Source organism: Mollisia scopiformis, assembly GCF_001500285.1.
Source record: "Mollisia scopiformis unplaced genomic scaffold LY89scaffold_21, whole genome shotgun sequence".
NCBI classification, from domain to species: domain Eukaryota; kingdom Fungi; phylum Ascomycota; class Leotiomycetes; order Helotiales; family Mollisiaceae; genus Mollisia; species Mollisia scopiformis.
In genome coordinates, this window is record NW_017263601.1 from 1051479 (window position 1) to 1075213 (window position 23735).

Here is a 23735-nt window from a genome sequence, read left to right on the forward strand (position 1 = left end):
GACATTCGACCTCGCATCACCCCCATCTTCTCCTTCACAACAATTATGTTTCTTCGTCTGCCCTTCTGCGCACCTCCTTGCCTTTCATTCAGCGCATAGATCTTACATCGCCCTTCGTTTGCCCTCTGGGTCCCCTTCTCATGACGGCTGAATAGAGCGTTTGGATTGCGTCGGAGTTGCTGAGGTGTTTTCTTCTTCATTCAGCCAGGCAATCTCCTCCCCGTCGCCAGAATGGGCGTCTGCTTCTCCTGCATTGGCCATGACCGTGACCGCGACTTGTCCGACGAGGTGAGAATTGGGTTGTATCCCCCAGGCAAAAGCTCTTGACTGACCGGTTCTCACGTAGGACGAACAATCAAGATTGCTCTTCGACGACTCCCACACGAATCAATACGGCAGTTTCGGAGATCATAGTGCTGGAGCCATTCAGGCAGATCCCCAGGAAGTTCAGAGAGAGACGGAGGCCTTGCAGAAGGTCGTGATGCAGACATCAAAGTAAGATTGCGCGCTTCTACGTGCTTTTCGGGATCAAGACTCGAAACTCGCACACCCTCAATCCCCTGTTGTAAACAAAGGACATGCATGCTAATTCGTTCTCTGCAGCCATCTCGTGGATATATTTGCTATGGTACCCCAGAATAATGTCCCCCAATCTGCCACATTGGCCTTTCCCGTCCCAGATGCCCGACTCCTACGGTACCAAGATGTACTTGCAAAGATTTCCTCAGCCGATGCTATCAGTAAATCCAATCAGTACCTCGCAGAAAACACGCCCGCTCCCTCAGAAGGGTGGATCTCCGACGAAGACGACCTCGAAGAAATGCAGAGCCAGAAGCCTGTCAAATCAGATGGCGTGGGACCGCTGCTGGGAGGTTTCGCAGATGCAGAAACCTCCATGGAATAGACATGGGCTCAGGACTGCTGGCATGTTTTCGTTCCACGGCGTCGGGGCGTTCCACGGCCGTTGCAATACCCTTCTCAGACCTTTCCCCCAAATCCGCCGCACTGGTCAGGATCGAATGATGGATATTGGATTTTAAGTGGACCAGCTAAGCGTACTTGTCTATGCGTTGTATCATTCAAGCATCTCCTTTGTCAAGAGCGCCTGTTCACTGGCTGGTCAATGATTTGGCAGAGCCAACCAAATTGCTCTCTTGCTCTGCAGTCAGGCTGCGACTCAGGTCCATTAAGCATTAGCCACGTTCCCGAATTGCACTTCTGCGAGGTCTTCAGAGTGCCGTCTCATAAAGGCCTGCCTGCTCCCACATCACTTTCGAATGCACTTCCAATTTCTTCCCTTCATGTCTTCTTCGTCCTGGTTGAAAAGGCGTTGTGCTCAAATGTACGGTCGTGCTATGGACATCTCATCATTATGGGTCAGGCTAATTTGGAGCAGGCGCTTAGCCGAATGTCCTGTCAACAACACATAGCACATCAACCTCCACCTCCCGTCAGAAGTTTCTTTCGCAATCATCACACGATCTTCACCAGCTGCAATGCCATGTTGCCATCCCAATACAATGTCTACTCCATCCAACTGGCTGTCACGACAATTTCTCCAACCGCTCGGTTGAGTAACTAAGCGCCCGGGACCCCGCCTTCATCTGTCGATTGTTGAGGCAATAGCTTCACTGATAGGCCCGGGAACGGTGTCACGAATCAGGAAGAGAACCATGAAGAGCTGTCCGGCCGTGTCATCGTTGCATACTATCACTACCAAGGGAAATACACTGGATCATCGCCCGTCCACCCCACCACTGCAAGGATAAGAAGCATCGCCAATTTGCCCATAGATCGCCGATAACCCCGGAACCAAGGAAAGAACAGGAGGCAACTACAATAGGATGAAACTCAATCAAAGGCCTTTCCACCGTTGCACTTATGCTCGTCGACGAGTTGGGACTTTACGATCCATCAGCATCGTGCCGGACGAGGATGTCAGGAGTCTGTCAATGCTTACCGTTGCGTGTAGCCCAGTCGGCTATTACATGTTCCGCTGGTGTCTCACAGAGGCACGCTGCTCATTGAGATCCCAAATCTCCCGCTCCATGTTCTCAATTGCTTCCTCTGACTGAGAGATTGAAGCACGGCGGTTACCCTCTTGTCTCCACCTCTTGATTCTCTCCTTCTCCTTGCGAATCTTTCCCCGCTTTGTTTCGATCTTGATACAATACTTGCAGTTGTCTGGCAATCCAATGCTCTCCCAAACAAGTTTCATACCACAGGTCTCACCAGTGCGGTATTCCTTGGAGCAATGAGCTCGAAAGTTACCCCATTTCCAGTCGCCGCAGGGCATGGAGTATTGCTCGTAGTAGCACATGGTGTTGGTCTGTACAATCGAGTTGTCAGTCCTCATTACTAGGTCCTGAAGATGAAACAAGTGCTTGTTCTGGAGAATCTTACTGGCTGTCAAATGTTGATCGTTGATTGGGAGTTTGTCCTTGTTGTTTGGAAGGTGTGATGTGAAGAAAGTCTTCAAGGTATGTTTGATAGAAGTGATTGATGTTTGAGAGGCAAGGAAGATTGAAGTGATGAATGGATGAGGATGTTCGTTGCTGATGCTGAGTAGAACTGTGAAAGAAGGGCGAGGACCAGAGTATTTATGCTCAATTTCGACGGACGAGATGCTCGACGACCTCGAGTGCGAATATTCAACAAGACATCACTTCGCAACGCATCCCCGCTTCTGAACTCGACATACGACGTACACATGCAAGCCGGCTATCACGAACCTGGCAAGATAGTCCGGAACCTGGAAGGAGAGACTGCAGATGTGGCCGGCATGCCTTCCTATTCCCTCCTGTCGAATCCTTATCCACGCCCTTCGTCCGCTTCATTTCTGCCGTGTTGGTCCTGGTCCACGATAGCCATGTTGCAGAAGGTCAATTGGCTGCAATAGAGGAGTCGAGAGACGATCGGTTGCCAGCACATTCAACATGTTGCAAGTTAAGGAAAAGAGATGCATATCTCGGCTCATGCAGGACTGGAAGCTATCCATCACGTTACAAATCCTTGATACATAGTCTGGATGTTTCTTCGCCCCGCCACCGTTGAGCCCATCCAACAATGGTTGATATGGTGGACCTGCTAGGTTCAATTTGAACACGGGACGATGCAAACCTCCAGAGCGGCCAAGCCATTGCTCATGTAGAGTGGACGACACAGCCTTGAGAGAGAAATCCCTCAACCTGACACAATCTATCCAACCGGAACGAGCAGTTATGAGCCGTTGGTCTGCTGTCACCATCATCTCGGCAACACCGTGGCCATATTCTGCCTCGAGCAGAGAGCACTTCGTGGAAAGGCTGTCAAGCATCGGTGTTGGATCAACAACTCAGCAGGAAGTAAGGAACTTCCGACTTATTTCCATACGCAGTTCGACCAATGCCCCATACCGAGCCTTTACCGTGGCCGTTAGGTCAAGAAGGTGTCTCTGAAGGCCAAGACTCCAAGTCTGGTGATGGTTAGCCACCGTGGGAAAACGGATCGACTATCTGCAGCCGAAGCCCCCGCATGCATTCATTCAAGAATGTTCGAATCTGCAGCCGACTTCCTGTGCCTATTCCTATTAAGTACAAGGATTCCAACAGATGTGCTGGCCACAATGGCTTGGGGCAAGATCAACCGCTTCATCACTGTGCATGGGGGCAACACGAGCTGGATAGGTCCCTTTGCAGATCTTTGCACCACGTTGCCACTCGAACACGCTCTCCCGGCACTATGATCGAACTGAGTTTCGCTAAGAAATGGGAGGATAGTTTCCAGGAAGAGTGACGTGTCAAGCTTATGTGGTTCCCCTACCTTTGAAGTCTTACTCGTGTGTTGTTAAGCCTTCGCCCGCACTCCACTTAAGCTAGGTATCACACGGGGCTTCTGGATCATCCTGGTTCTATCATATGCGAGGATTCACGTTGGAGAGAAGCAACAGGTTGAGCTCAAAAGCAAATTTGCCGATTGCAACCGCGATTGGGGGCCTGTTTTGACAGAAATTTGGGTTATATTGAGGGCGGGATGGGGAGTTCCATGCTTCCTTATTGCTTGACCGGAAGCCCAGACCTTCCTAATGGCAACATCATGGTGGCAAAGGGCATGCACAAAATGCAGGCTTCGTCACACACCGCTCTTGAGTGACTGAGGATGACCAAACCTGCATCTCGAGGCGGAGCTCTGATAGACTCGATTCATGGGGACTTGGATCAAGGATTTACTCAGTCGGCCTCGAACCATCGATGAGGCCTTTTTTCAGATCGCAACGAGGGGGCTGGGGCTGGAAAGAAGTTGAGGAAGCTACGTTGAGGTTGCCTGATACTCTGCATCATATGTTGGACGATGCAGAATGTGCCCCTAGCCGGTGTTTACAACCCTTTGGCCCCTTCATACTTGTTCAGAGGTGACGTGAGGGTAAACACGGCCCTCTTGTCGACCAAGCGTGGCGTTACGGTTGGCCCATCTTTCCAAAATCCAAACAATTCCTTCTTAGATGATAGCGCTCCCAATTTCCGATACAAAGGTACCTGTGAACTCAATTCTGACGACGTCTAAATTTATCGCCTGTGTTCCCCATTCTTCGGGACGGTATTAATCATGTGTTCAAGTAGCGATGTGGTTGCGGGTGCTGCCCTCCACGCTGTGTCCAATGAAAAAGCCAAATTGGCATGTGCGCAGAGTTTTAAAGTATAGCGGCCGGTGCAGCCTCACCATTGGCATGTACATGGGACACGATTGGTGGCATATTCGGGAGAGGCGGTATGAGATATCAGATGCTCCGCTGGCCGAGACAGGGCGAAGGCCAGTCCAGCAGTCCCCGCTGGTGTGTGGTCGCGGGGATATGATTTGGCAGCTATAGAGGACATGCAGAAGCGTGCAGCAGCACCGCTGGCTGCCGATATGGCCGCCGTAGCTTCGAAAGAGACCGCGTGCAGAGTGCAGGATGCAGCAGTAGAGTAGTCGATGCACGACGGCGAAGACACATGAGCCGGCGGTCATACTAGGGGGGAAAGTTTTGGGTCCTTGCGAATTCAGGGCTGGGAAGAGCCTTTGGCTCGTTGGGCTGCATTCTTCACACTGCTCCGTCCATCGATGAGTTGGCGAAGCCAAGGGGAGCGGCCAGCCCTGAGTTGTGATGTCCAATGGGAGGAAGTGGAGCGGCCTCAATTGAGGCTCGAGGAGGAGGACGCGCTCAGAGAGACCTCCGCGTTGGATGCGCACGGTGAAGTCAAAGAGAGTCGTGTCAATACCGGAGCAAGGGGAAACATCATAAGCAGTAATCATAACCGATAACGTTGCATTGTGCCTGGCAAATATGCAGCATTTGATTTCCAGAGGGTCTTGGACATTGACACTTGTCGTGGTCATGAATTGGCCGGGACCTGGGACAGCACGTGACTTGAGCGGCCCCCTATTCCGAGACCAAACAATGGAAATGAGACATGGAAAATTGATGTAAACAGAGCCCACTGAGGCGCTTAGAGAACGAGCATTGCCATTCCAACTGCAACAGATAAGAAATGTAAATAAACGATTTTCATGCTGCTGTTCATGTTGATGTTGATGTTGATATTTGTGTGAGAGATTGAGTTTCATTGTTGTTTGTTCCTCAGCAAAATGTCTCAGATACCTAGCGACAGGCAGCCAAGGCACCCCGCTACGTAAACGACATCCATCCGCATCTCGTGTCTCGTCCATTCCACCACCTCTTCCATTGCATCCCATGACTCGCAGGCAACGACGAAGTCACAATACAACTTCAACAATAGCTGTTCCTCCTTCTCTTTAACATCATGAACACCTAACACCTCGAATTCTCCCTCGAACACACAACAAACATGGAAATAACAAACGCGCAAGCCTACTTCATTACCCCTCCATCCTCGCTTTCGAACCTCCCATCCGAACTCCTACTCCACATCCTCTCGTACCTCGACATACCCGACCTCCTAAATCTCTCTCGAACCTCGCATCTCTTCCGCCAGCTCTCACTCGATCCTCTACTGCACTCCTTCCGTCTGCATCGCGCCTCGTTCACCATCGAGCGCTCTCTTCCTCTCCGCCCTCCTCTCGCAACCCTCATGGCACACAGAATCTACATCACACGCACGACCCTCGCAGCCCGCAACCTCGGCCGAAACCTCATCAAAATAAAGCTCAACAGACAACTACTGAAGCGTCCCAGTGCAGAGGAGCTCGTCGAACTTGGGGTTCTGCCCGCAGAGTGCTTTCGGCGGGGCGGCGGGCTCGCACCGGGCCTGGTGGAGACGAAGAGGAAGATTGAGAAGGAGAGAATTAAGGATTTGTTGAGGGGTTGGGTAGAGGAGTGGAGGAGACGCGGAGACGAAAATTTGAGAGGCAAAGGGGATGAACAGAAGCCGGATGTGAGGAGGATCGCGAGACGCTTTGCGAGGGAAAGCAGTGGCGGGTTGAGAGAGACTCCGAGGTGGGGAAGAAGGGTCGATGTTAAAGAGGCTCCGACCAGAGCAAAGGTGCTGGGTCTAAGGAGGTTCTGGGAGAAGGTGGGAAGAGATGGGAGTGTGTCTGCAGGTTGAAGACCATTCCGGGCAATGGCATTGGCGTTTCATGATGGAGTCAGGTATGGGTTTTTTGGTACGATATGGCATAGCTTGCTTTGAATCTAGGGGTTCTGGAAGATGTTCACAATTTGTCAGAAGCATCTGCTGTCTCTGAGATTTGGGCTGAAATTCTGCAGTGTGGCATGCTCAATATCTTCATTTCCTCGTTCCTCATTAGCTGCATTTCCTCCATTTTTGTTTTCTCGCCAGCATGGCTACCTGACGCCAGGCCATCCAGTTTGCAAGTGCAAAGGTTACAATATCCATGATCAGAGACTCTTGATGACTATCTAGATGCTCGGCCGTATTACACTCTTTGCATCACGGGTCAATCTCCGTCATAGTCTCGGTCACTGACTTTTAACGCGCTTCATATACCTAAGCAGGCATTGGTAATTCTTAATATATCTCCAGTCACGTGTAAACACTCACGATCCCGACAGCCTGGGTCTGCTGCAAGGCACACAAGTCCCACTGTTATTGTCTTTATACTTTGAACTTTAAAGTTTATATTGACAGACATTTCGGTACCGCAATGTTTTATCGGATCCAACATTTGACCATCGATTGAGAGGTCCGCTGCATCAGCCTCGTGGGGATACTATTTCGCTCCTCAGGCTGCTGCGCACAGCCACAGCCTTGACTAAAATGTCGGAGTTAGAAATGGTTGTATTGTACCACCATCAATGCCGCTCAGTGCGGAGTGGACCATCGCCCACTATTACTAGTTTCTAAATTGCTGCTTCTCCCGCATCTTGTCTCTTGCCAAAAGAAGTTCATACCCCAGTATTTCTACCGAGGCATCTTCGCTCCTGATCAAGAGCCTTGTACGCTGTACTGTATCAAGAACCATAAGAGAAAGCGATTGAAGACGGAGGGGTGGGGAGTGGAGACAAGTAGCGGGAGCTAGACGTTTGGGGAGAAGGTCTAAAAGTAGTGGACCCTTCGGGCCCTAAGAACCAACCTACTAATAGCCAATAGAGTATCTTGAAATACGCCTCTTTAATATCTAGTACATCCCACAACGATACTATTTAATTTTCTTGACCGCCGCATATTCTCGCTTTCTCAAACTCGCACTCTCTTCCCTGGAATCCTTCAAACGGTCTCTCATACTCAACTTTCAAGCTTGCGCACAATGGGTAATGGGTGCAGTAAACCGTCAGCGGTATTCCAGAAGTTCCCCGAATTTCCTCTTGATATCCAATTACTCGTCTGTAAGTGACATGTTCTCAAGACATAACTTCCAGTTTTCTTGCTGTCTCCGGGGTCACACCCCAGAGTTGGTGCTCTCTTGAAGACAGGTACATGAACAGGGTATACTGACTCCAACATCTTGACAACAGGGGAGCACGCAATTCAAGGGATCCCTGCTCGAGTAGTTGCGCTTCGAAGAGGAACGGAACTGAACGATATCCCAGCTCTACTCCACACTTGTCACGATTCTCGTACATTGGCATTACAGCGATATGAGTGGACCGAAAACAAGAAGGGACATGGACGAAGGGCATACCCCCCGAGAATGCGCTCGTACTTCTGCTTTATCGACTACGAGCTCGATTCAGTCTACCTGCCACCGCTGAAATATTCACTAAAGTCCTCTCCAAGTCTAATAAGTAGCTCTGCTTACGGGACTCATCTCCGAAATCTTCGAACAATCATCATTCTATGGAAATTTTCAGTCCCATGGCAGTCGCTGCTCAAGCCCACGAAAATCGCGAAATTTTGCCCAAATCTCCGGAAGCTCATCATCGTCAAGCCTGGCTACCGTGGGCCTGGGGGACGTTTTCTTGAGCTGGTGGCAAGTGAGCCATTACAAGATATACTGGAAATATACGGGGGTGTTTGCGTTCAGAGATGCCATTTGAAGAGATGGCATAGCGCGGCTCTCAAATGCTCTGTGAATTGCACTAAGTCGTTTGAGAAATTGGAAGTGCAAGAGCTACACTTCAAAATGTATCTGAACGTGCAGGAATGTAAGCGGTACCTGTGGCAGAAAGGCCTGGAGAGTCGATTCGAAATTGTTCCGAAACAGAACTCATTTAAAACAGGCTTTCGACTTTTGTAAGCTTTTTACTGGTGTAGATGCAGATTATAATTCAAAGCTTCGTTGGCACAGGAGACAGATCCTGTTCTTTGCTCATCTCACTCTTGTTAATCTTGAATTCTAAACTATTGCTCCAAAGGTGTATTCCTACGGCTGACCGCTTTAGAGCGTTAACGATCAACAGTAATTCACAAACTCCAAGAGAACACTCCAATCTCAAACGTTTGTCGACCTCGTTTGGTATGTGCCAATTTTTGGAGGACATCCAGTCAGAAAGCACCGCTCCTGGCCTTTTCCTGCCGCTGACAGGGGTCATTAGTCCTTTGAGTCGACTTAGGGAAAATTTATGTTTCTAGATCACGCTTCAGGAGACCGGAGGAAAAAACAAATGGATTGAGGTTGTTAGCGTGACCGTTTCTTCCGCTCCTCTTCGAGGCTTCGAAGGATAACCGGGTCGCATATCTGCTCTTCAACTACAAATTTCAACAACATCCGCAAATATTCCAGATCCAACATGGCTTCTGATACAGCAGCAGAAGAGGTCTTTCCTGCTCACGCAGTCATTGAATTCCGAGGTAAGTTTTCCCCAGCAGTGGATTACTTGTCCCACCAGATTCATGCGCGCATCCCGGGAGTCTGTTCATTGGAACTATGAGACCAATAGCTAATATGACTTTCGAACAGCTATCCAGACAGGTCGTACGCACAGCCTTTCTTCTGCCCAAAACGTCCCTGCCGCTTCTAGCACTGGAGGCATTCGCTCTCCCTCAGATGTCGATGCTCCACTCCTGGGCCTTCCTGCCAACCCTGGGACCAGTGCAACGCCAGGCCAAACATTAAAAAGTTTCGAATGCTTCCCAAATCTACCGATTGAGCTCAGACTCCAAGTCTGGAAGCAATCCATGGTTCCACGAATTATCACTTTCAAACCGGGTGGAGGGAAGCCATTGGGTGCTATGAACGCCAACCAAGAGTCTCGGAATGAACTTCGAAAGTACTACCATCTGTATCTCAATGAAAGCTCCGATGTTCCTTCACAGAACGATATCTTGCCGGTTTCATTCGGGGTCCTCATCAACTACGATATCGACATCGTCTATATCAAATTGTTTAAGGATGACCTCCATAGATGGACTGTACAAGCCGGCCTGCAGGATGCTGCAATCAAATACCTACACCTCTTGAATCAGGCTCAACGAATAGCTTTCAACCTCAACGACAGGAGTCAAGACGTAGCTCGATTTGGTTCTTACCCGGTTATGATAGACTGGAAATGCACGTTCAGATTGGGTACTGACTCGATTACGACTTGGTGCCCTCGTCTAAAGGAAGTCTGGCTTCTTGCCGATAACGATGAGGAGCTTCATCTGGATCGACTTGTTCCAGCTACATCCGTCACTAAGAGTCAATTGGGATGCATGAATACTGTCACTTATGTTTTTGAACGTGCCCATGATCACTCCGCCCGCAACTCTGCCTTACCCAACTCTAAGTTTTTGTGGCCATGGTTCAAGCAGAATATCACTTTGAGATTCATGAAGATCCGCGACACTTAGTGAGAGCGGTGGGGTCGAGGATACCGCTGGAGGTAGGCTCCGCTTGTTAGACGAGTAGTATCAAATCGGATTTGGAAACAAGGGTCGCGGATTGGAAACTTGGAACATGGGTATTCTTCAGAACTGTGATTTTTCCTGCGGCGCCTTAGCATACAAGGGATCGAGAAGAAATGGAGGTCTGTTTGGTGGGAAGCACTTTTGCTGGTGGCAAGGTGTTGCTGGGGAGAGTAATCACACACAACATATCAATGCATTCACTTTCAATATATGAAGCTTTGTGAATAAAGCTACAAGGACATTCTGATCTGACGTTTGACTACAGTTCTCATCCATGTTAATTGATTCCACACGGGCTTCTTCACCTCCTTCGAGGAGTTGAGCTCTCCCATCACCTGTCTTGATCTCCCAACATATATCTTAGGCAGCCGATGACCTTACTCAAAGGTTCAAGAACCAGAAATATAGTGACGTAGTTCGTTTTAGGAAGGTGCAGATCAACAGCAAAAAACGCTCATGGATTAGTCGCCTAGAAAGGTAAGGCGTAACAAGCAGGTAAGACTTAGCTTTGTCCGAACCACAAGACTACACCTTATCGAACCCGCTACCTTTGCGGCAGTTCATATCAATCGCGTCGCAAGCTTTGAATGTCAGAGATAACTCTCTTCATTCTTCCTTCAACCTTCGTATTCAAGAATCGTTCTTCGACAACGCAACTTTCGATTCTCACAGTTGCCAGCTTCATCATGGCTAACATTCTAGCAACTACGACGTCGACTTCAGACAACAGTCCCATCATGCCCTTCCCTCGCGCGAGTATCATCTATCCAAGCCTTCTCGAGCGCAAGGCGCAAGAGATCCTTGAAACAACCAGCGACAGCGACGCGGCCGATACTATCACCGCCAACCCACACCCACAATTGACTCACTTTCAAACTCTCTTGGCAACCTTTCCACCCATCAACCGCAGATACATCAGTCTCGAAGTCATGCCAGGAGATAGGGCTCGGATGTTCGATGGTGAACCTCTTGCAGAGAATAGCCAAGAGTTCCCGTTGTTCCCGAAGCTTCCCCTTGAGTTGCGCCTTCGGATCTGGAAGTTCACTATGGTGCCACGAATGGTCAGATTTGAACCTGGTGGAGGCAAGGCTCTTGGAGCAATGAATGCGAACCGAGAATCTCGTCGAGTAAGCGTCCATTTTATCTACTGGTGATCGATCGCTTTTAGATATATAAAGTCTTTAAGCATGGTTCTATCGATTTGGGGTAAGGACATGTAAACTAATTTTGGACTGCTTTACAGGAAATCCGGAAGCATTATCGTCTATGTATCAACTACTGTGATAGGCCGTGGGCGACACCGGTTGATGTAGGGCAACTTGAGATTTTGCCAGACTTTGGTTTCTTTATCAACTTCAAGGTCGACGTCGCTTACATCAGCCCTCTGGGTCGTATGCGGGATCACATTGGCCGCATTCCCCTCGCAGACTTGGTCGGCTACCCTTATATTGAATTAGCCCTTCAAAGAGCAAAAGAGGAATACACAATGTGGCTTTCTGACGTCCAAGTAAGTGTTGCCCCCCCCCCTTTTTTTTGGTCGCTTGCTTTGTAGACATGGTCATATTTTATGATTAGTCGCCATAGGGACGATCTTCTTACCTACACATGCTGATATTGACAGAGACTCGCCTTCGATGGGAAGTGCTTTCATGGACCTACTGGTAGTATGATCTATACCTGGCGATTCTTACCTCAAAAATTCTGTGTCCAATACGCTGCGCTGAGAGAGATCTTGGTCATTCTAGACAACAAAATGGAGCCGGAGCTTGAAAATCTGCTTCCAGCTGACTGTGGAACCACAGAAGAAATTGGTACCATGGATTGCATATCGGGGAGTTTCGATCGCCTATACAAGGAGGCACTGGTGGATTCGTCGAAGTGGTGGGAGCATAAAGTCAACCTAAACTTCATGAGAGTTGACCCCACGGCATCTTCTCGGCGAAAGACTTGGGTCAAGAGGGTCATGGGCTGGTGACAAATATACTCGGATTTTCAATATTTCCGGAGCGCTTTGGCCTTGGGGGCGGGTGATTAGTTGGGAGAAGACATTACACCAGCGTTCATTTCCGCAGCCCTTGAAAGCTTGCATCTGTAGAAGTAGTAAAGATTCCTTCACGAATGCATTGATCTTGCGATAAATATCTCAATCCACTTAATTATCACTTTGCTATGACCTCTAGAATTATATCCTCTATATATTTATGAAATTGGAGGTAAGACGTCTCTTTAGGCAACATAATTTCACTCGTTGCGCCTCATGTTGGTTAAACACAAACGTGGCTTAGTACTTCATGATATTCTGCTCAATTCAAGATGGCAAATTCCGTCAGATTTATTGTTCCTGGTACCAGTCTCAATGTTTCACAGTCCTTGGACACGCAGATATTCTCAGAGACATGACGGATTTACAGACACACATTGAGAAGTCGAGTAGTGATGGTCATTGAATGGGAATGGGATTGTGAGTATTCGACAATATTCCAGGATGGAAACATACATGATGCCAGCACATGTTGGTCTTCTTCTGCCTTCTAAGCCTTCCTCGTTTGTTCTTGAACCCTCGACCTCAATCATCAAGTGACTGAAAGTCCCCGACGCAACGTAATCTTCTGAACATACTTCCAATCCTTGACCCCACTCTTCTCATGCCCCGCTTTACTCCACCGATGCAGTTCCGAGTCTTCTGCTTGCTCTTGGTCTTCATAGTCTGTGAGAGTTGTCAGTAACATTCAAGAATAAAGTTAATACCGTCAGCATACCTCGTCAGATCCTGTCACCGGATCTGCCATCACTTGTTCATGATCCAAGATATACTTCGAGCCATGATACCACGTCAACCCTTTCATCCAGCTGTCTCTCTCAACAGCAGTCGTGGTGGGAGTCTTCTCTATCTCCCCAAACATTCTCGCTGCAGGCGGTCTTGATGCGGCTTCGGCACCCCTCCTCTTCTCTCTCTTCTCCTGATGATGTTTGTTCATCTTGGCTCTGAGTCGTTCCTTGATCGTCAAAGTGGGACTGATTGCCTTTTTGGTCGCGGTCGAGAAGTTCGTCAACTCCTTCTCTGTATCTTCGAGGAAGCGACGGACGCAATAGTTCCCGATCATGAAGTCGAAAGTTTTCTTCTTCTGTTCCTCCCCATTGTCTCCAGCTCGGGTTTCTTCGACATCTTCTTCCTCTTCCTTGACGGTCTGATGTTGTTGCTTCACGAAGATGTCCCATCTCGCTTCGACCTCCCATCCATACCGTTCGAGAAAAACAAGAAATTGTGGTCCGGGCTCCGTAAGCTTGACTGTCTTCTCCAGTGCTGCTCGAGCTTTGCATTCGTTCCCTCTGGTTGATACCATTGACTGTGCTGGCAAGCATGCTCCTACTAAGCCATCATGTTCTGACGATGAGCGCAGTGAGAGGTCCGATGATGATGAAGTGCCGGCGTGGAGCATAAGTCGACAAGGTAGACAGTGGCACCCCGAAGCTAGGATCTTGTCTCTTTGTATTCTTCTTTCTTCGGCGAGGACTAAGGGATGGGTTGGGACGATGAACCCGGCGGAGTTCTCGGTATGATGGGCCTTGAGTATCTGTGACGATTTCGGGTGATGAAATGAAACGAGTGAGTTGGTGATTGTTGCTGCATGGGTGTGGACGAATGTGTTGAGGGTGCGGGAAGTGAGGGATAGGGCGTGGAGGGAGGAAGAAGAGGGGAGGTGAGTAAGGATTTGTAGGAGGAGCTCGGGTGGAATCGTGAGGAGAGTTCGTGATGATGAGCAAGTTGGGCTGACGGGTGAAGACGAAGAGAGAGACATATCTTGTGACGACTTGATGGAGTTAGTAAGTGGATGTAATGGGAGGTACTTTTGGTCTGGTCGAAAGGGAAGTTAAATGAATGGATAGCAAAGATATAATTTGCAAGAAGATCGCAGGAAAGAAGGCTGGGACGACGTATGAAGAAAAAAGTCTTCTCGGAAGAGGAAGAGTGAGGTTTGAGCGATGGACGTACTGATCGAGACGAGTCCGAGGAGTGAAGAGGAAGTAGTTTTATGTACTCCGTATTCTTCGCTACCGTCTTGGTTTCCCACGTCAAGTGGAAGACTTCCAAGATGTCCGAAAACGTGTTATGATGACGAAGAGGACGAGTACTGCGTTGTCGATGCAGCATGAGTGGGACAGATGACCGTGTCTTGGAAGTTGGATGGTCAAATGACAGCGTTTCCACGTGACCTTTTCAGACCACGTTCAAGGAGCGTATGAAGAGGATATATAAGACAACAACAACAATAGCTTCAATGAACGTGAGAATGGAGGAGCTGCGGAAATTCCAATGTCGAATAGTCAAGGAACGGAGAATAGTATAAGAAGGAAGTGAAAGCAGCGCATGTCGAATATGATTGAGATTTAAGTTCAAAGTCTCACTTGAGCAATTTCAAACCCTTTTATTACAATGTATCATTGTTACAGAGCGCGTCGATGACTCTTCCGATTGTTTGCAAATACCGAAAACACGTGATGGGCCACTGGCCCTGGTTTCTCGGTTGGCGTTTCATCGCGAAAGGGGGGCCGATTGTGATTGGCAAGCGAGAACCTCAAAAGTCGCGAGGCTGGAAAATCGACAACGCGACGCGACTTGAACGCGTCGAACACGTTGAACGACATATTGATCGCTGGACCTATCAGTAGTATATCTGGCATTGACTTGCACACTTTGGAGTGGTTGGTCCCGACAATAATTCTGACTCAATTTTCAAGAGATGAGTTCCTTGATATGAAGAGGAGCGTCTCGACAACCCATCTGTGATTAACATAGGAGCTGACGAAGCAAGATGGTTCCAACAAAGTTATCGAGATCCTTCTGTAACGATGCAGTCGAGGGATTGAGCAACGTTATTGAAGGTCTAGGTGAGGTTTGAGGCAACCCAACTGCTCTAGAGTATAGCGACGGAAAGCGCTGCTTGAGTGAATTGCGCTGGCTGCGCCGAATGCGCTGAACGCGCTATAACCTTTTTCCTGGAATAATTCGCTTAGGGGGGACACAACCTGGAAAACACAATTTTGAATGGTAGGTCTAGGATAGCACACCACAATCTATTATCGGGCTGTAGAAAGACCGACAATGGAAAATTCTTTTGGGGTAGAATTAGTCGCTAGATTATGCTTCTTGTTTAGCAACGAAGTCCGTCCTTAGTTGGATCAGCCAATCCCATTTTCGAACCATTTCTTCTTCTTAAACACTTTCGATCCCCTTTGCGTTTCTCCACTTCTTCTCTCTATGCATTTGGATCCAGGTCCTTCATAGGCTCAATTGGGTGAGATAAGAGTCTTGCACATGGTCGTACTCTTTATACCTGCAACGATTCATGCAACTTGTCAAGTTCCTCGCTGTACAAATCCTCACTCATCTTCGGTAGTACCGTACCCTTTCCTGCTCTGATCATGGGCTTCTCAGGCTTTGCAAAGAGAATGATATCTTTTGTGATCCTTCCAGTTACTTGCTGATCCTGATTTGCAAGTTCGACAGTTGGCTAGATATTGTCAATTAGACCTAACCTGGAGGCTTTCGTCCTTGGGGGGTTGTATCACCTCCAGCAGAAGCGAAAGTTGGGATCTACTTCGTCCACAAGCAATGCGGATACTATTTAAGGGTGAGCTTTCAAAAACCCTTCTATGGGTAGTGGGTTGATCTAGCCTCCGTGAAAGATTTCGCATACGGATATACAGGCACCGATTCTGTCGTAATCAAGTCTTGTAGATTGGGTATTGGTATCGCGTCTAAGTCCCTCTTAGACAAGATTGTCTGAATAATGGGTGGCAAGAGCTCCGGGACCAAGATCTTCTTGCATTGCAGAGATTCGAGAAGTGCAATGTGGCATTCCGCGCTGTTCCATGGAGAGCTGAAAAATAGCGGCATAGGATGAATTAATGAACGTCCAAGAAGAATAGGCTTTGAGCACCAGAGCTTGTAGCCGGCTTTGATGGCGGCAAACAGTAATATCACATAGCGCAAATTCTGGGGATCCACGTAGTCTCAAAGGTCTCGCTCCGTTGCATAGTATGTTCCATCCACCACGCACACTTGTTGACAGCGCGGGCCAGCTCTCCAGAAGTTACATCTTGAAAGCCATCCTCATCATGGGCTTTGCGAGTAATGGAAAAAATACAAGTTCTGGATCGTTCGCAGCAAGCTCGTCGATCAAAGCTGGAATCAACCTCTTCCCACAATTCGCTGGTGGCTGAGCAGTGTCGTTATTCATGTTGAGATTTTGGAGTAAGGTCTATTATAATGAGAAATGCCGGATTTACTGAAAAATGTATGATGGTTGTTGGGTACTTTGCAGGTCTCGGTTTTGGAGCCCAATGCGAACAGTATTCTCCTTGTCGCCCTTCCCTATGCCAACAAACACGAGATAAGCGGAATAATTCAGAGAAAGCCCCAACATTCGAGGCCGATAAAATCTTTGCTGCTGGGTCCGTAGATTGGAAGTGTGACGAAGAATAAGCCTGCAGCGCAAGTTGATTCGTCCAATCGCATTGCCGCTGCGTTCAATTTGTGCACTCTTAAGCACTATCGCAGCTTCTCCCGACACATAGAATTGAACCCCAACAGCATCCGGTGACTTACTGAAGGCTCCTGTAATACCTTGAAGCAGAGTCTGCGGACGCCGAGTCTGTATACACAGCCTGTAGACACGTGAAGTAATTGCTGACATCGCATCATTGGACGAGGTGTTCCCTGCCTCAATCCACCTTCGATTGCTGACAAGCGTAATCCAATATTGCCCCACGAACCATATTCATTTACATTACTTAACTATCATGGTTCTACCAGCTCAACTCCTTCACCCCGCAATCGAAACATCATGACCTCAACCGAACACCCATACAAAGCAACCACAGCCTCATTCTGGGAAACCTATCAAAAAGGACTACCCAAAGTACCTACCACCTTCTGGCAGCGAATCCGGACCTATCACAAGAGCCACGGAAACTCCAATTTTTGATCCATAAACGATCTTGGCTCTGGACCAAAGATCCACGCCCCGGTTCTAGCTGAGCAGTTGAGCACGTTACTCTCACTGATCCAGAGACTTCTAATATCGAGATGGCCAAGACACGTCTCGCTAGCCGTGAAGACGCTTCGAAATTCTCGTAACGCCTCGGCTGCGGTGAAGATCAGGGGACAAAGGACTTCGACGTGGTCATTGCATTCAACTCGCTCCATTGGATGGACCCGGAGAAAAGTCTCCCAGCCATAGCCTCTACACTCAAACCAGGCGGCACATTTGCAGCGGCACTATTCGGCTTTCCCGACGTGCTTGACGAGCGCGCACAACGTCTCCTGCTGGGCTGGTTCTGCCATGGCATCGACTTGATGGTTAAGAACGGTGTGCCGTCCCTATTCGAATATAGTGTCCTTAGCCAGGATTCAGGATATGACTGCATCAAGATGAAACCAGATCTGTGGAAGGATGTAAAACGAGTAAAACTGAATTGCCGTAAGTATGAAGATGAACTGTGGAGAGAGCTGGGTGAGGTTTATCGGGATAAGCCTATTGAGGTGCTGTATCGTGTAGACCTTGTATTAGCGCGGTAGGCTGAAATGCTGGAAATATAACCTGGCTGCGATGAATTTTCTACCTCTTTGCGAGTGATGATTCTAAAGTATATCATCCGCCATAGCCTCACGAGATTCCATACGGAGACTTTCGGATTGTCTGCAGAATGAAAAAAACACGAGAAAACCATCAGCAGGATAAGCAAAGAAACGGACAGTAAGATGAGTGAGTGAGAGACAGACTTCTATAACATCTTTCAAATTGAGACACAGAAGCAGTTTTAGTAGACAGTCGTGCTACCCACGTCCTCACTGGAGGTCGATAACACAAATATACAAATATCGAGGAAGAGCACGAATAATTTTCACTTCACAACGCAACACCGAAGGAATTACTGCAAATGATCTCAGAATACCACTCATGCTCATTTAATCTAAGCACAAGAATGAGCCAAGCTCTAAGTCTAGCTTGATCACAACGGCTTCACCCTTCGCGCCATAAATACAGAATGCCGGAGCCAAAAGGAAAATTATCCACCTGCGCGCTGAACGTTCGTCATGTCATGAAATCAAGAATTTCTCCTCCATATACCGTGTATAAGTCCACCATCCATCATCATCTATCTTCTGTACATAGGACCTCCCATTGGAGGAGTACTTGGGCCACCAAAGCTAGGAGATTGGGTTCCACCAGCGTTATAAGGCGCCGGGCTAGCAAGTCGGTTGATGTTGTTACCAAAGTTCTGTGGTGCCAGACGCGAACCTTGGCTCTGTGCAGTGCCTGGTCTTGGCATCGGAGGTGCGGCCGCTCCACCAAAGTAGTTGCCGTCTTGAGGTGGACCCCGTGGGCCAGGATCGGTCATATTTCGGTACTGTTGAGGTGGACCACGATTATCGGAAGGAAAGTTGGGATTTGAAGGAGCAGGAGAAGCAGAAGATGCACTTCTCATATTGGGATTATAGGGTTGATATCCGCCTGGATTCATTGGACTGTTAGGACCACGGCTGGGAGCTGGGGAAGCACGACCGTATCCGTCAATCGATCCTTGAGAGCCGCCAGGACCTCTGCTAGGAGCTGGGGAGCTTCTTCCATAATTATCAGCTCGTGGGCCTTCGAAGCCTTGGTCGAATGGTGTGCGTCGTCCCATGCTTGGTGCAGGACCAGATGGTGTATTTGATCTCAGCTCATCGACTGCTCTGGGCATTGGACGGCCATAGTTGTCAACGCCGGGAGAGTTACCAGTAGCCGAGGAAGGACTTGAATAAGAAACTGGACTGGCAGTATATCCACGATCACCCATAGCACTTGGCATTCTTGGAGGACCGCCAAGGGGACCACGGCTAAAGTTGCTGGCATTTGAGTTGGAAGTGAGAGTACGTTGAGGTTGAGCGGGGTATGCGCTTGTGTCGAGTGGAGGTAGAGATGGAGCGGGAGAAGCAGAACGACCATATGCCATGTCAGATGCATTGCCTATGAGAGGAGCATTGGAAGCGTAACTGGTAGCCGAGGATCCTGTGACGGAACGATTTGGGAATGGACGCTTCTGATCCAAGGAGTTGAGCTCGAAACCTGGAAGTGTTGGTTGACCACTCGGCGTTCCTGGTCTGCTGGAATAAAGAGGGAGGGTAGCCATGGTATCGTTTCTGTTCAACATTGGCATCTGAGGAAGCTTGTCGTCGGACTTGGCATCGAATAGAGTTGGTAGTGTAGCTTGGCGTCCAGATGGCTTTTCTCCATTCTTGAGTGCCTTGGCATCTGCTTTGAGTCTCTTTCTTTCTTCATCCTCAATTGCCTTGTTGACTTTAACGCTGACGATCTTTGCCAAACGACGATTAACCTTGCGCTCACAATATCCAGAAAGACCGCCGTCGGCATTGGGGATGTAGTGCCAGAGGAAGAGGACGTAGAAAAGCATAGCCAAAAGGAGGGACAAAGCACCGAATACCCAAATGACCAATGTGAAGACCATACCAGACAAAATGACAGCTTGTTGATGATCCTCTTCAGCCAATTTGGCAATGTTTTGAAAGAAGGTGGCCAAAGTTGTTCCCACATTGCTTGTGTCGGTGTTGTTGAGGTTCAGCTTGAAGACGGAATAGAGGGTCAGGGCATTGAGAACCTGTCGAGGACCTTGGCAGAAGATGATTCGAATCCAAGCTGGAATTGTTAGCAATTGTCTAGGAAAAAGACGACAAACTTACATTGGAAGGCGAAATAGGTAAAGAGAGCCACATATTCTGCACCCTTCTTCGACTTGGTCAATTCTGCAAAGACCAAAAATCGTCTCCATCCACGTCCTTTTCCAATTCGGACGCTCTGAATTCTGACGGCCAATGAATCCAGAAAACTCTCCGCGACCGCACCTCTTCTGATAACTCGAGTAGCGCGAAGATGTTCGAACCCAAGATTGACCCATGAAGCTATGATGCAACCAGCGAAGATCCATTTTTGTACATCAAATGCGACAACTGGTTTGAATTCTCCAGACCATTTGTCGAACGCAAGAAGATTGACGGCTGTGAAGGTATCGACTCCATAAACTGCAACCGAGATCAACAAACTGACCCAGAGGTATCCGTATGCGAAGATGTTAAGACAAGAACTAGATTTGAAATCATTGAGACTCTGCCACCAATTAGCATTCTGTTGTAGTCGTGGGATGAGGATGAGGATGAACGTACGATGAAGTCCCATTTCTGTTCCGGGCGGAGATCATCCACCTTGACTCTGCCTGAACAACCCATTGTGTATGTATGATATTAAAATCGAAAATATCTGGCCCTGCCGAGTCGATATGAGCACCTGGCTAGAAGTGAAGAGGTCGTGAGAAGGAAGGAGGGTGGGTGGCCGGTGACTGGCACGTTGTGAATGGAATCGGAATGCGAGCTCAATCAATCAGTCGCGCACTCGTCGTTCTCCGCCTGCGAAGCTATCGACTGTGCGGATTGAAGTTGGGTATCGACGGTCGCAATGCGGATTGGAGAAGGAAGAGATCGAAGGAGTGTGGTGGTGGTCGACGTTGGGTGATGTTGGTCGAGCACGAGAATAGCAGCAATCGCTTGCCTGCTTGCTATTGTGGACAAGCACAAGGACAACGACAATGCATTTTCCACGCTGACACTGACAGGCTGTCTGTCTATTCTGATCGTCGCCAACAATGGGAGACCGCCTGACGGGAATGGAGTCTGCTGCTATTGTTGTTCTGCGGCCACTGTTGCTTTTCTCGCGCGCGGTTTGATCGCTGCAGATGGGGTGTCGCAGCCGGTCGGATTGGGATGAGAGGAGCGTCGATTATTGCGGCCAGAGATATAGCACAATGCGACAATCCGAGGATCTGGCGGACGAGATACGGACAGGCAAGGTCGAGGGGAAGATGATTCGAACCAGCTGAAAAGAGTGAAGAGAAAGAAGGACAGCGATTGTGATTGTGATGTGTGTTTGGACGTTGGAATTGTCTCGTAATGATTGTAAAGTTTCCCTGGATCGGGCGGGGGCTGTGGGAGGGAGGGAGGGATATGCGGTGAATGACTGGATGGATGAAGACTGGGGGAGGTCAAAGGTGAGGCCGTGGATGTGTGAGGGGGAGAAAGAGCGTGCGGGTGTGTCGAATGTCTGAGTTCGTGGTCGCTGTCGAAGAGTCTCGGACTGTCGGTCTCCTTCAAAGCTACGCCGCGTCTATCGTGAGATTTGGTGCTGCTCCTGCTCCTGCTCCTGCTCCTTCTCCTTCTCCTTCTCCTTTCCCTTCCTTCCTTCTTCGGTCCCACACGAGGCGGATCAAGTGTCAGATTGAACAACCGAGATCCACAACTTGCATGCTCGACTTGCTGATTGGCGGGAAGCTGTGTATTGTCCCTGAGTTATTCCCGAACTGTATTGGACTGGACAGGGGCTAATAGTGGCCTGGCGTCTATGGATGCCTGATTCAGCTGCAAGGTACCAGCTCGAAACTCCAATCAATTGTGTCGGTGTTTCAGGGAAGCTCATCCTTGATCGTCCTTGGCCTCGGTTTGGTCGCTGGCCGACGCGGCAATGCCCGAGATGTCGTCCAAACAAATGAAGGTATAATTGGTACAGTACCGCATAAATTCTTCATCAAGATAACCAATCATGGGGTCGTTCTCTTGAAACTCCAAACAGCCAAGAAGTCACCTGATTCCGCTGTCCTTCCACCAGCGGAACCTCCACTCTTCAATATCACTGCAGTATTATTGAAACGAAACCATGACCTCTCCTCGTCAGCTCGTTTCGATTTAATCTTAACATCGTCGCACTTTATTTTAGCATACCTAAAGACAAAGAATTTGGTATGCCTCAGCCAGTTGTTGAACATAAGATTACCATTCAGAACTTCTCCTCCTCGCATTCATTCTGCAAAGGAGAGACAATGACCTCATGAGTCTCACAGCCACCGCAAGACCAACTCCAAGACCACTTCTCCACAGCGTTGAGGCGATGCATAACATTAAGCTTCCTTTTTCTTCAACCCCTTTCCTCAGACTCAGCCTCTCGAAACTTTTGTGTTTCCCCACAAGATGTGTTTGAAACATGAGATTGACGAATGAGACATCAATGCTGGTTGTTCAGTGACAAGCAGCCACGATTGTTTGAAGTTTCGTTGATCTCCAAGCAAGAATCAAGGTTTACATCTCGATGCTTCTCGATTACTGGATGGATTGAATTTTTAAGCTTTGATTTCTAGCACATGCTCTATCATGTGACCTTATTCCATTTCGATCCGTCCTGCTTTCTTCCAGTTTGGTACACCAGAAACCTCAATTGGCGTTAATGCCATGCACATCCCTCATATGCCTCCTCCAGTTATCCTTCCTCGGAAATCCCTCCCCGTTTCCTGCTACCGAGCGTTCACACGTTGAATCCAAGCAGTGGTACACCTTCGTCCTCTGATGTCTGTCATTGATGTGCCTATTGAGGTCTTTCGTCGTTCCGAAAGCTCGAGGACAATGAGGACAAGATTCGGGCTTGTCGTGGTAGCGCTTGTGCCGACTTGAATCTGTTAGTCACCAGCTCATGAGGGAAGCAACGAAGAAGTCCTCACTTGTAATCAGCCTTTGTGGGGAAATCGTTGCCGCAACATGTTAGTGGTGATGCTGATGGTCCGGGAACTTCATTTTCCTTGTTATCGCTAAGTTCGGCTTCTCGGGGCTGGTTGACAGCAGGCGTGCTTGCATTTGATATTTCCACTTTGCTTAATGAGCATGTTTCTGAGTTTTTGTTTGCAGCAGGACGTACCTTCAGCCTCACCGAGACTCCTTTCAGGAGCTCCGAGTCGATCCTCCTTCGCAATTGCAGGAGGAGCTTGAGCAATTGCCCTCGACACAGTAATTCCAGCATCAAGTTCAAGATCTCGTTCCTGTCGTGACGGTGCCCAAAGCTCCCTTGGACTGTATGTAAGACCAAAGTGTGTCTCTGCAGATATAAGCGTGCCATTAGCAACGCAAATTCCGAAGTGCCCCGGTGTAGCGGGGTAGGGAACATCTAGCTTTGCTCCCGCGACATGTCCATGAGTCCTCGGCCGGTATAACCCAGAGTTGCGTTCGCGAAAAGCCCGCTCAGAGGCTGCTGAAGCCGATTCATTCTGCTATCCATCGTTCTTGGCTGACCGACGGCAAAAATAAATGCACAAGAAGAATAGCAGGAACAACGTCAACAATACGCAAGAAATAACAATCCTAATGATTGCTCGGTGGCCGAGTTTAGTCGATCTGGTCGCGATTCGCGAATGCTGCCGATGGGTGGCATCCAGTGATCTCAAGACTGGCCGTGAGCTGCTTATCCCCTTTCCCAGGACGGATAAATGCCTGGAAGGCATCGTGTTGCAGACGCACTGATCGTGATTTCGTCAACTTATCGATATTCTTCAGCCTATCTGTAACAAAGTTGAAGAACTTTTGTGCGCAACGAAGAGATGGTCATTGCTGAATGATACTCCGAGGGTTGACGCATT

At 48.7% G+C, this 23735-nt stretch overlaps 10 protein-coding genes across 10 annotated transcripts; 5 read left to right on the forward strand and 5 right to left on the reverse strand.

Annotated features, from left to right (window-relative positions):
* Positions 1–231: 231 nt before the first annotated feature.
* LY89DRAFT_592961 (uncharacterized protein) lies at positions 232–904 on the forward strand (the record flags this gene model as incomplete). Its single annotated transcript, XM_018209725.1, has 3 exons — positions 232–288; positions 347–495; positions 604–904. 3 exons carry the CDS (start codon positions 232–234, stop codon positions 902–904), a joined length of 507 nt encoding a protein of 168 aa, XP_018067000.1.
* Positions 905–1685: 781 nt separating this feature from the next.
* Positions 1686–2611, reverse strand: LY89DRAFT_688275 (uncharacterized protein). Its single transcript, XM_018215674.1, has 3 exons — positions 2404–2611; positions 1961–2329; positions 1686–1902 (listed from the first exon to the last, which is right to left on the reverse strand). The coding sequence occupies exon 2, from the start codon at positions 2318–2320 to the stop codon at positions 1985–1987; it is 336 nt and encodes a 111-aa protein (XP_018067001.1). The 5' UTR covers positions 2321–2329; positions 2404–2611; the 3' UTR covers positions 1686–1902; positions 1961–1984.
* On the reverse strand, positions 2579–3414 carry LY89DRAFT_211686 (uncharacterized protein). The gene has a single exon (XM_018205875.1). It carries the CDS (start codon positions 3314–3316, stop codon positions 2834–2836), a length of 483 nt encoding a protein of 160 aa, XP_018067002.1. The 5' UTR covers positions 3317–3414; the 3' UTR covers positions 2579–2833.
* A 2125-nt stretch (positions 3415–5539) lies between these two features.
* Positions 5540–6711, forward strand: LY89DRAFT_688276 (uncharacterized protein). The gene has a single exon (XM_018215675.1). The coding sequence runs from the start codon at positions 5826–5828 to the stop codon at positions 6540–6542; it is 717 nt and encodes a 238-aa protein (XP_018067003.1). The 5' UTR covers positions 5540–5825; the 3' UTR covers positions 6543–6711.
* A 678-nt stretch (positions 6712–7389) lies between these two features.
* LY89DRAFT_211728 (uncharacterized protein) lies at positions 7390–8683 on the forward strand. The gene is made up of 3 exons (XM_018205876.1): positions 7390–7499; positions 7548–7783; positions 7913–8683. Exons 2-3 carry the CDS (start codon positions 7705–7707, stop codon positions 8632–8634), a joined length of 801 nt encoding a protein of 266 aa, XP_018067004.1. The 5' UTR covers positions 7390–7499; positions 7548–7704; the 3' UTR covers positions 8635–8683.
* Positions 8684–9127: 444 nt separating this feature from the next.
* On the forward strand, positions 9128–10357 carry LY89DRAFT_757236 (uncharacterized protein; the record flags this gene model as incomplete). Its single annotated transcript, XM_018221411.1, has 2 exons — positions 9128–9188; positions 9298–10357. 2 exons carry the CDS (start codon positions 9128–9130, stop codon positions 10167–10169), a joined length of 933 nt encoding a protein of 310 aa, XP_018067005.1. The 3' UTR covers positions 10170–10357.
* Positions 10358–10912: 555 nt separating this feature from the next.
* Positions 10913–12201, forward strand: LY89DRAFT_673599 (uncharacterized protein; the record flags this gene model as incomplete). The annotated part of the gene is made up of 3 exons (XM_018213372.1): positions 10913–11353; positions 11470–11733; positions 11848–12201. The coding sequence occupies 3 exons, from the start codon at positions 10913–10915 to the stop codon at positions 12199–12201; spliced, it is 1059 nt and encodes a 352-aa protein (XP_018067006.1).
* A 464-nt stretch (positions 12202–12665) lies between these two features.
* On the reverse strand, positions 12666–14609 carry LY89DRAFT_722207 (uncharacterized protein). Its single transcript, XM_018218713.1, has 3 exons — positions 14221–14609; positions 12986–14038; positions 12666–12933 (listed from the first exon to the last, which is right to left on the reverse strand). Exons 1-3 carry the CDS (start codon positions 14377–14379, stop codon positions 12793–12795), a joined length of 1353 nt encoding a protein of 450 aa, XP_018067007.1. The 5' UTR covers positions 14380–14609; the 3' UTR covers positions 12666–12792.
* Positions 14610–18295: 3686 nt separating this feature from the next.
* LY89DRAFT_211759 (uncharacterized protein) lies at positions 18296–20556 on the reverse strand. Its single transcript, XM_018205877.1, has 2 exons — positions 19972–20556; positions 18296–19927 (listed from the first exon to the last, which is right to left on the reverse strand). Exons 1-2 carry the CDS (start codon positions 20462–20464, stop codon positions 18390–18392), a joined length of 2031 nt encoding a protein of 676 aa, XP_018067008.1. The 5' UTR covers positions 20465–20556; the 3' UTR covers positions 18296–18389.
* A 1986-nt stretch (positions 20557–22542) lies between these two features.
* Positions 22543–23377, reverse strand: LY89DRAFT_785959 (uncharacterized protein; the record flags this gene model as incomplete). Its single annotated transcript, XM_018222940.1, has 4 exons — positions 22543–22774; positions 22827–22971; positions 23021–23197; positions 23314–23377. The coding sequence occupies 4 exons, from the start codon at positions 23375–23377 to the stop codon at positions 22543–22545; spliced, it is 618 nt and encodes a 205-aa protein (XP_018067009.1).
* Positions 23378–23735: the final 358 nt, after the last annotated feature.

What these genes read in the sequence shown, in the direction of transcription:
- LY89DRAFT_211728 (XM_018205876.1), top strand. Translation starts at nt 7,705, where the DNA reads ATGGGTAATGGGTGCAGTAAACCGTCAGCGGTATTCCAGAAGTTCCCC. An exon ending in TGATATCCAATTACTCGTCT is followed by an intron (nt 7,784 to 7,912) that starts GTAAGTGACATG and finishes TCTTGACAACAG; the next exon opens with GGGAGCACGCAATTCAAGGG.
- LY89DRAFT_688275 (XM_018215674.1), bottom strand. Translation starts at nt 2,320, where the DNA reads ATGTGCTACTACGAGCAATACTCCATGCCCTGCGGCGACTGGAAATGG.
- LY89DRAFT_688276 (XM_018215675.1), top strand. Translation starts at nt 5,826, where the DNA reads ATGGAAATAACAAACGCGCAAGCCTACTTCATTACCCCTCCATCCTCG.
- LY89DRAFT_211759 (XM_018205877.1), bottom strand. Translation starts at nt 20,464, where the DNA reads ATGGGACTTCATCGTACGTTCATCCTCATCCTCATCCCACGACTACAA. An exon ending in TACCTATTTCGCCTTCCAAT is followed by an intron (nt 19,928 to 19,971) that starts GTAAGTTTGTCG and finishes TAACAATTCCAG; the next exon opens with CTTGGATTCGAATCATCTTC.
- LY89DRAFT_211686 (XM_018205875.1), bottom strand. Translation starts at nt 3,316, where the DNA reads ATGCTTGACAGCCTTTCCACGAAGTGCTCTCTGCTCGAGGCAGAATAT.
- LY89DRAFT_722207 (XM_018218713.1), bottom strand. Translation starts at nt 14,379, where the DNA reads ATGCTGCATCGACAACGCAGTACTCGTCCTCTTCGTCATCATAACACG. An exon ending in CCTCGGACTCGTCTCGATCA is followed by an intron (nt 14,039 to 14,220) that starts GTACGTCCATCG and finishes AACTCCATCAAG; the next exon opens with TCGTCACAAGATATGTCTCT. An exon ending in CGGTGACAGGATCTGACGAG is followed by an intron (nt 12,934 to 12,985) that starts GTATGCTGACGG and finishes CAACTCTCACAG; the next exon opens with ACTATGAAGACCAAGAGCAA.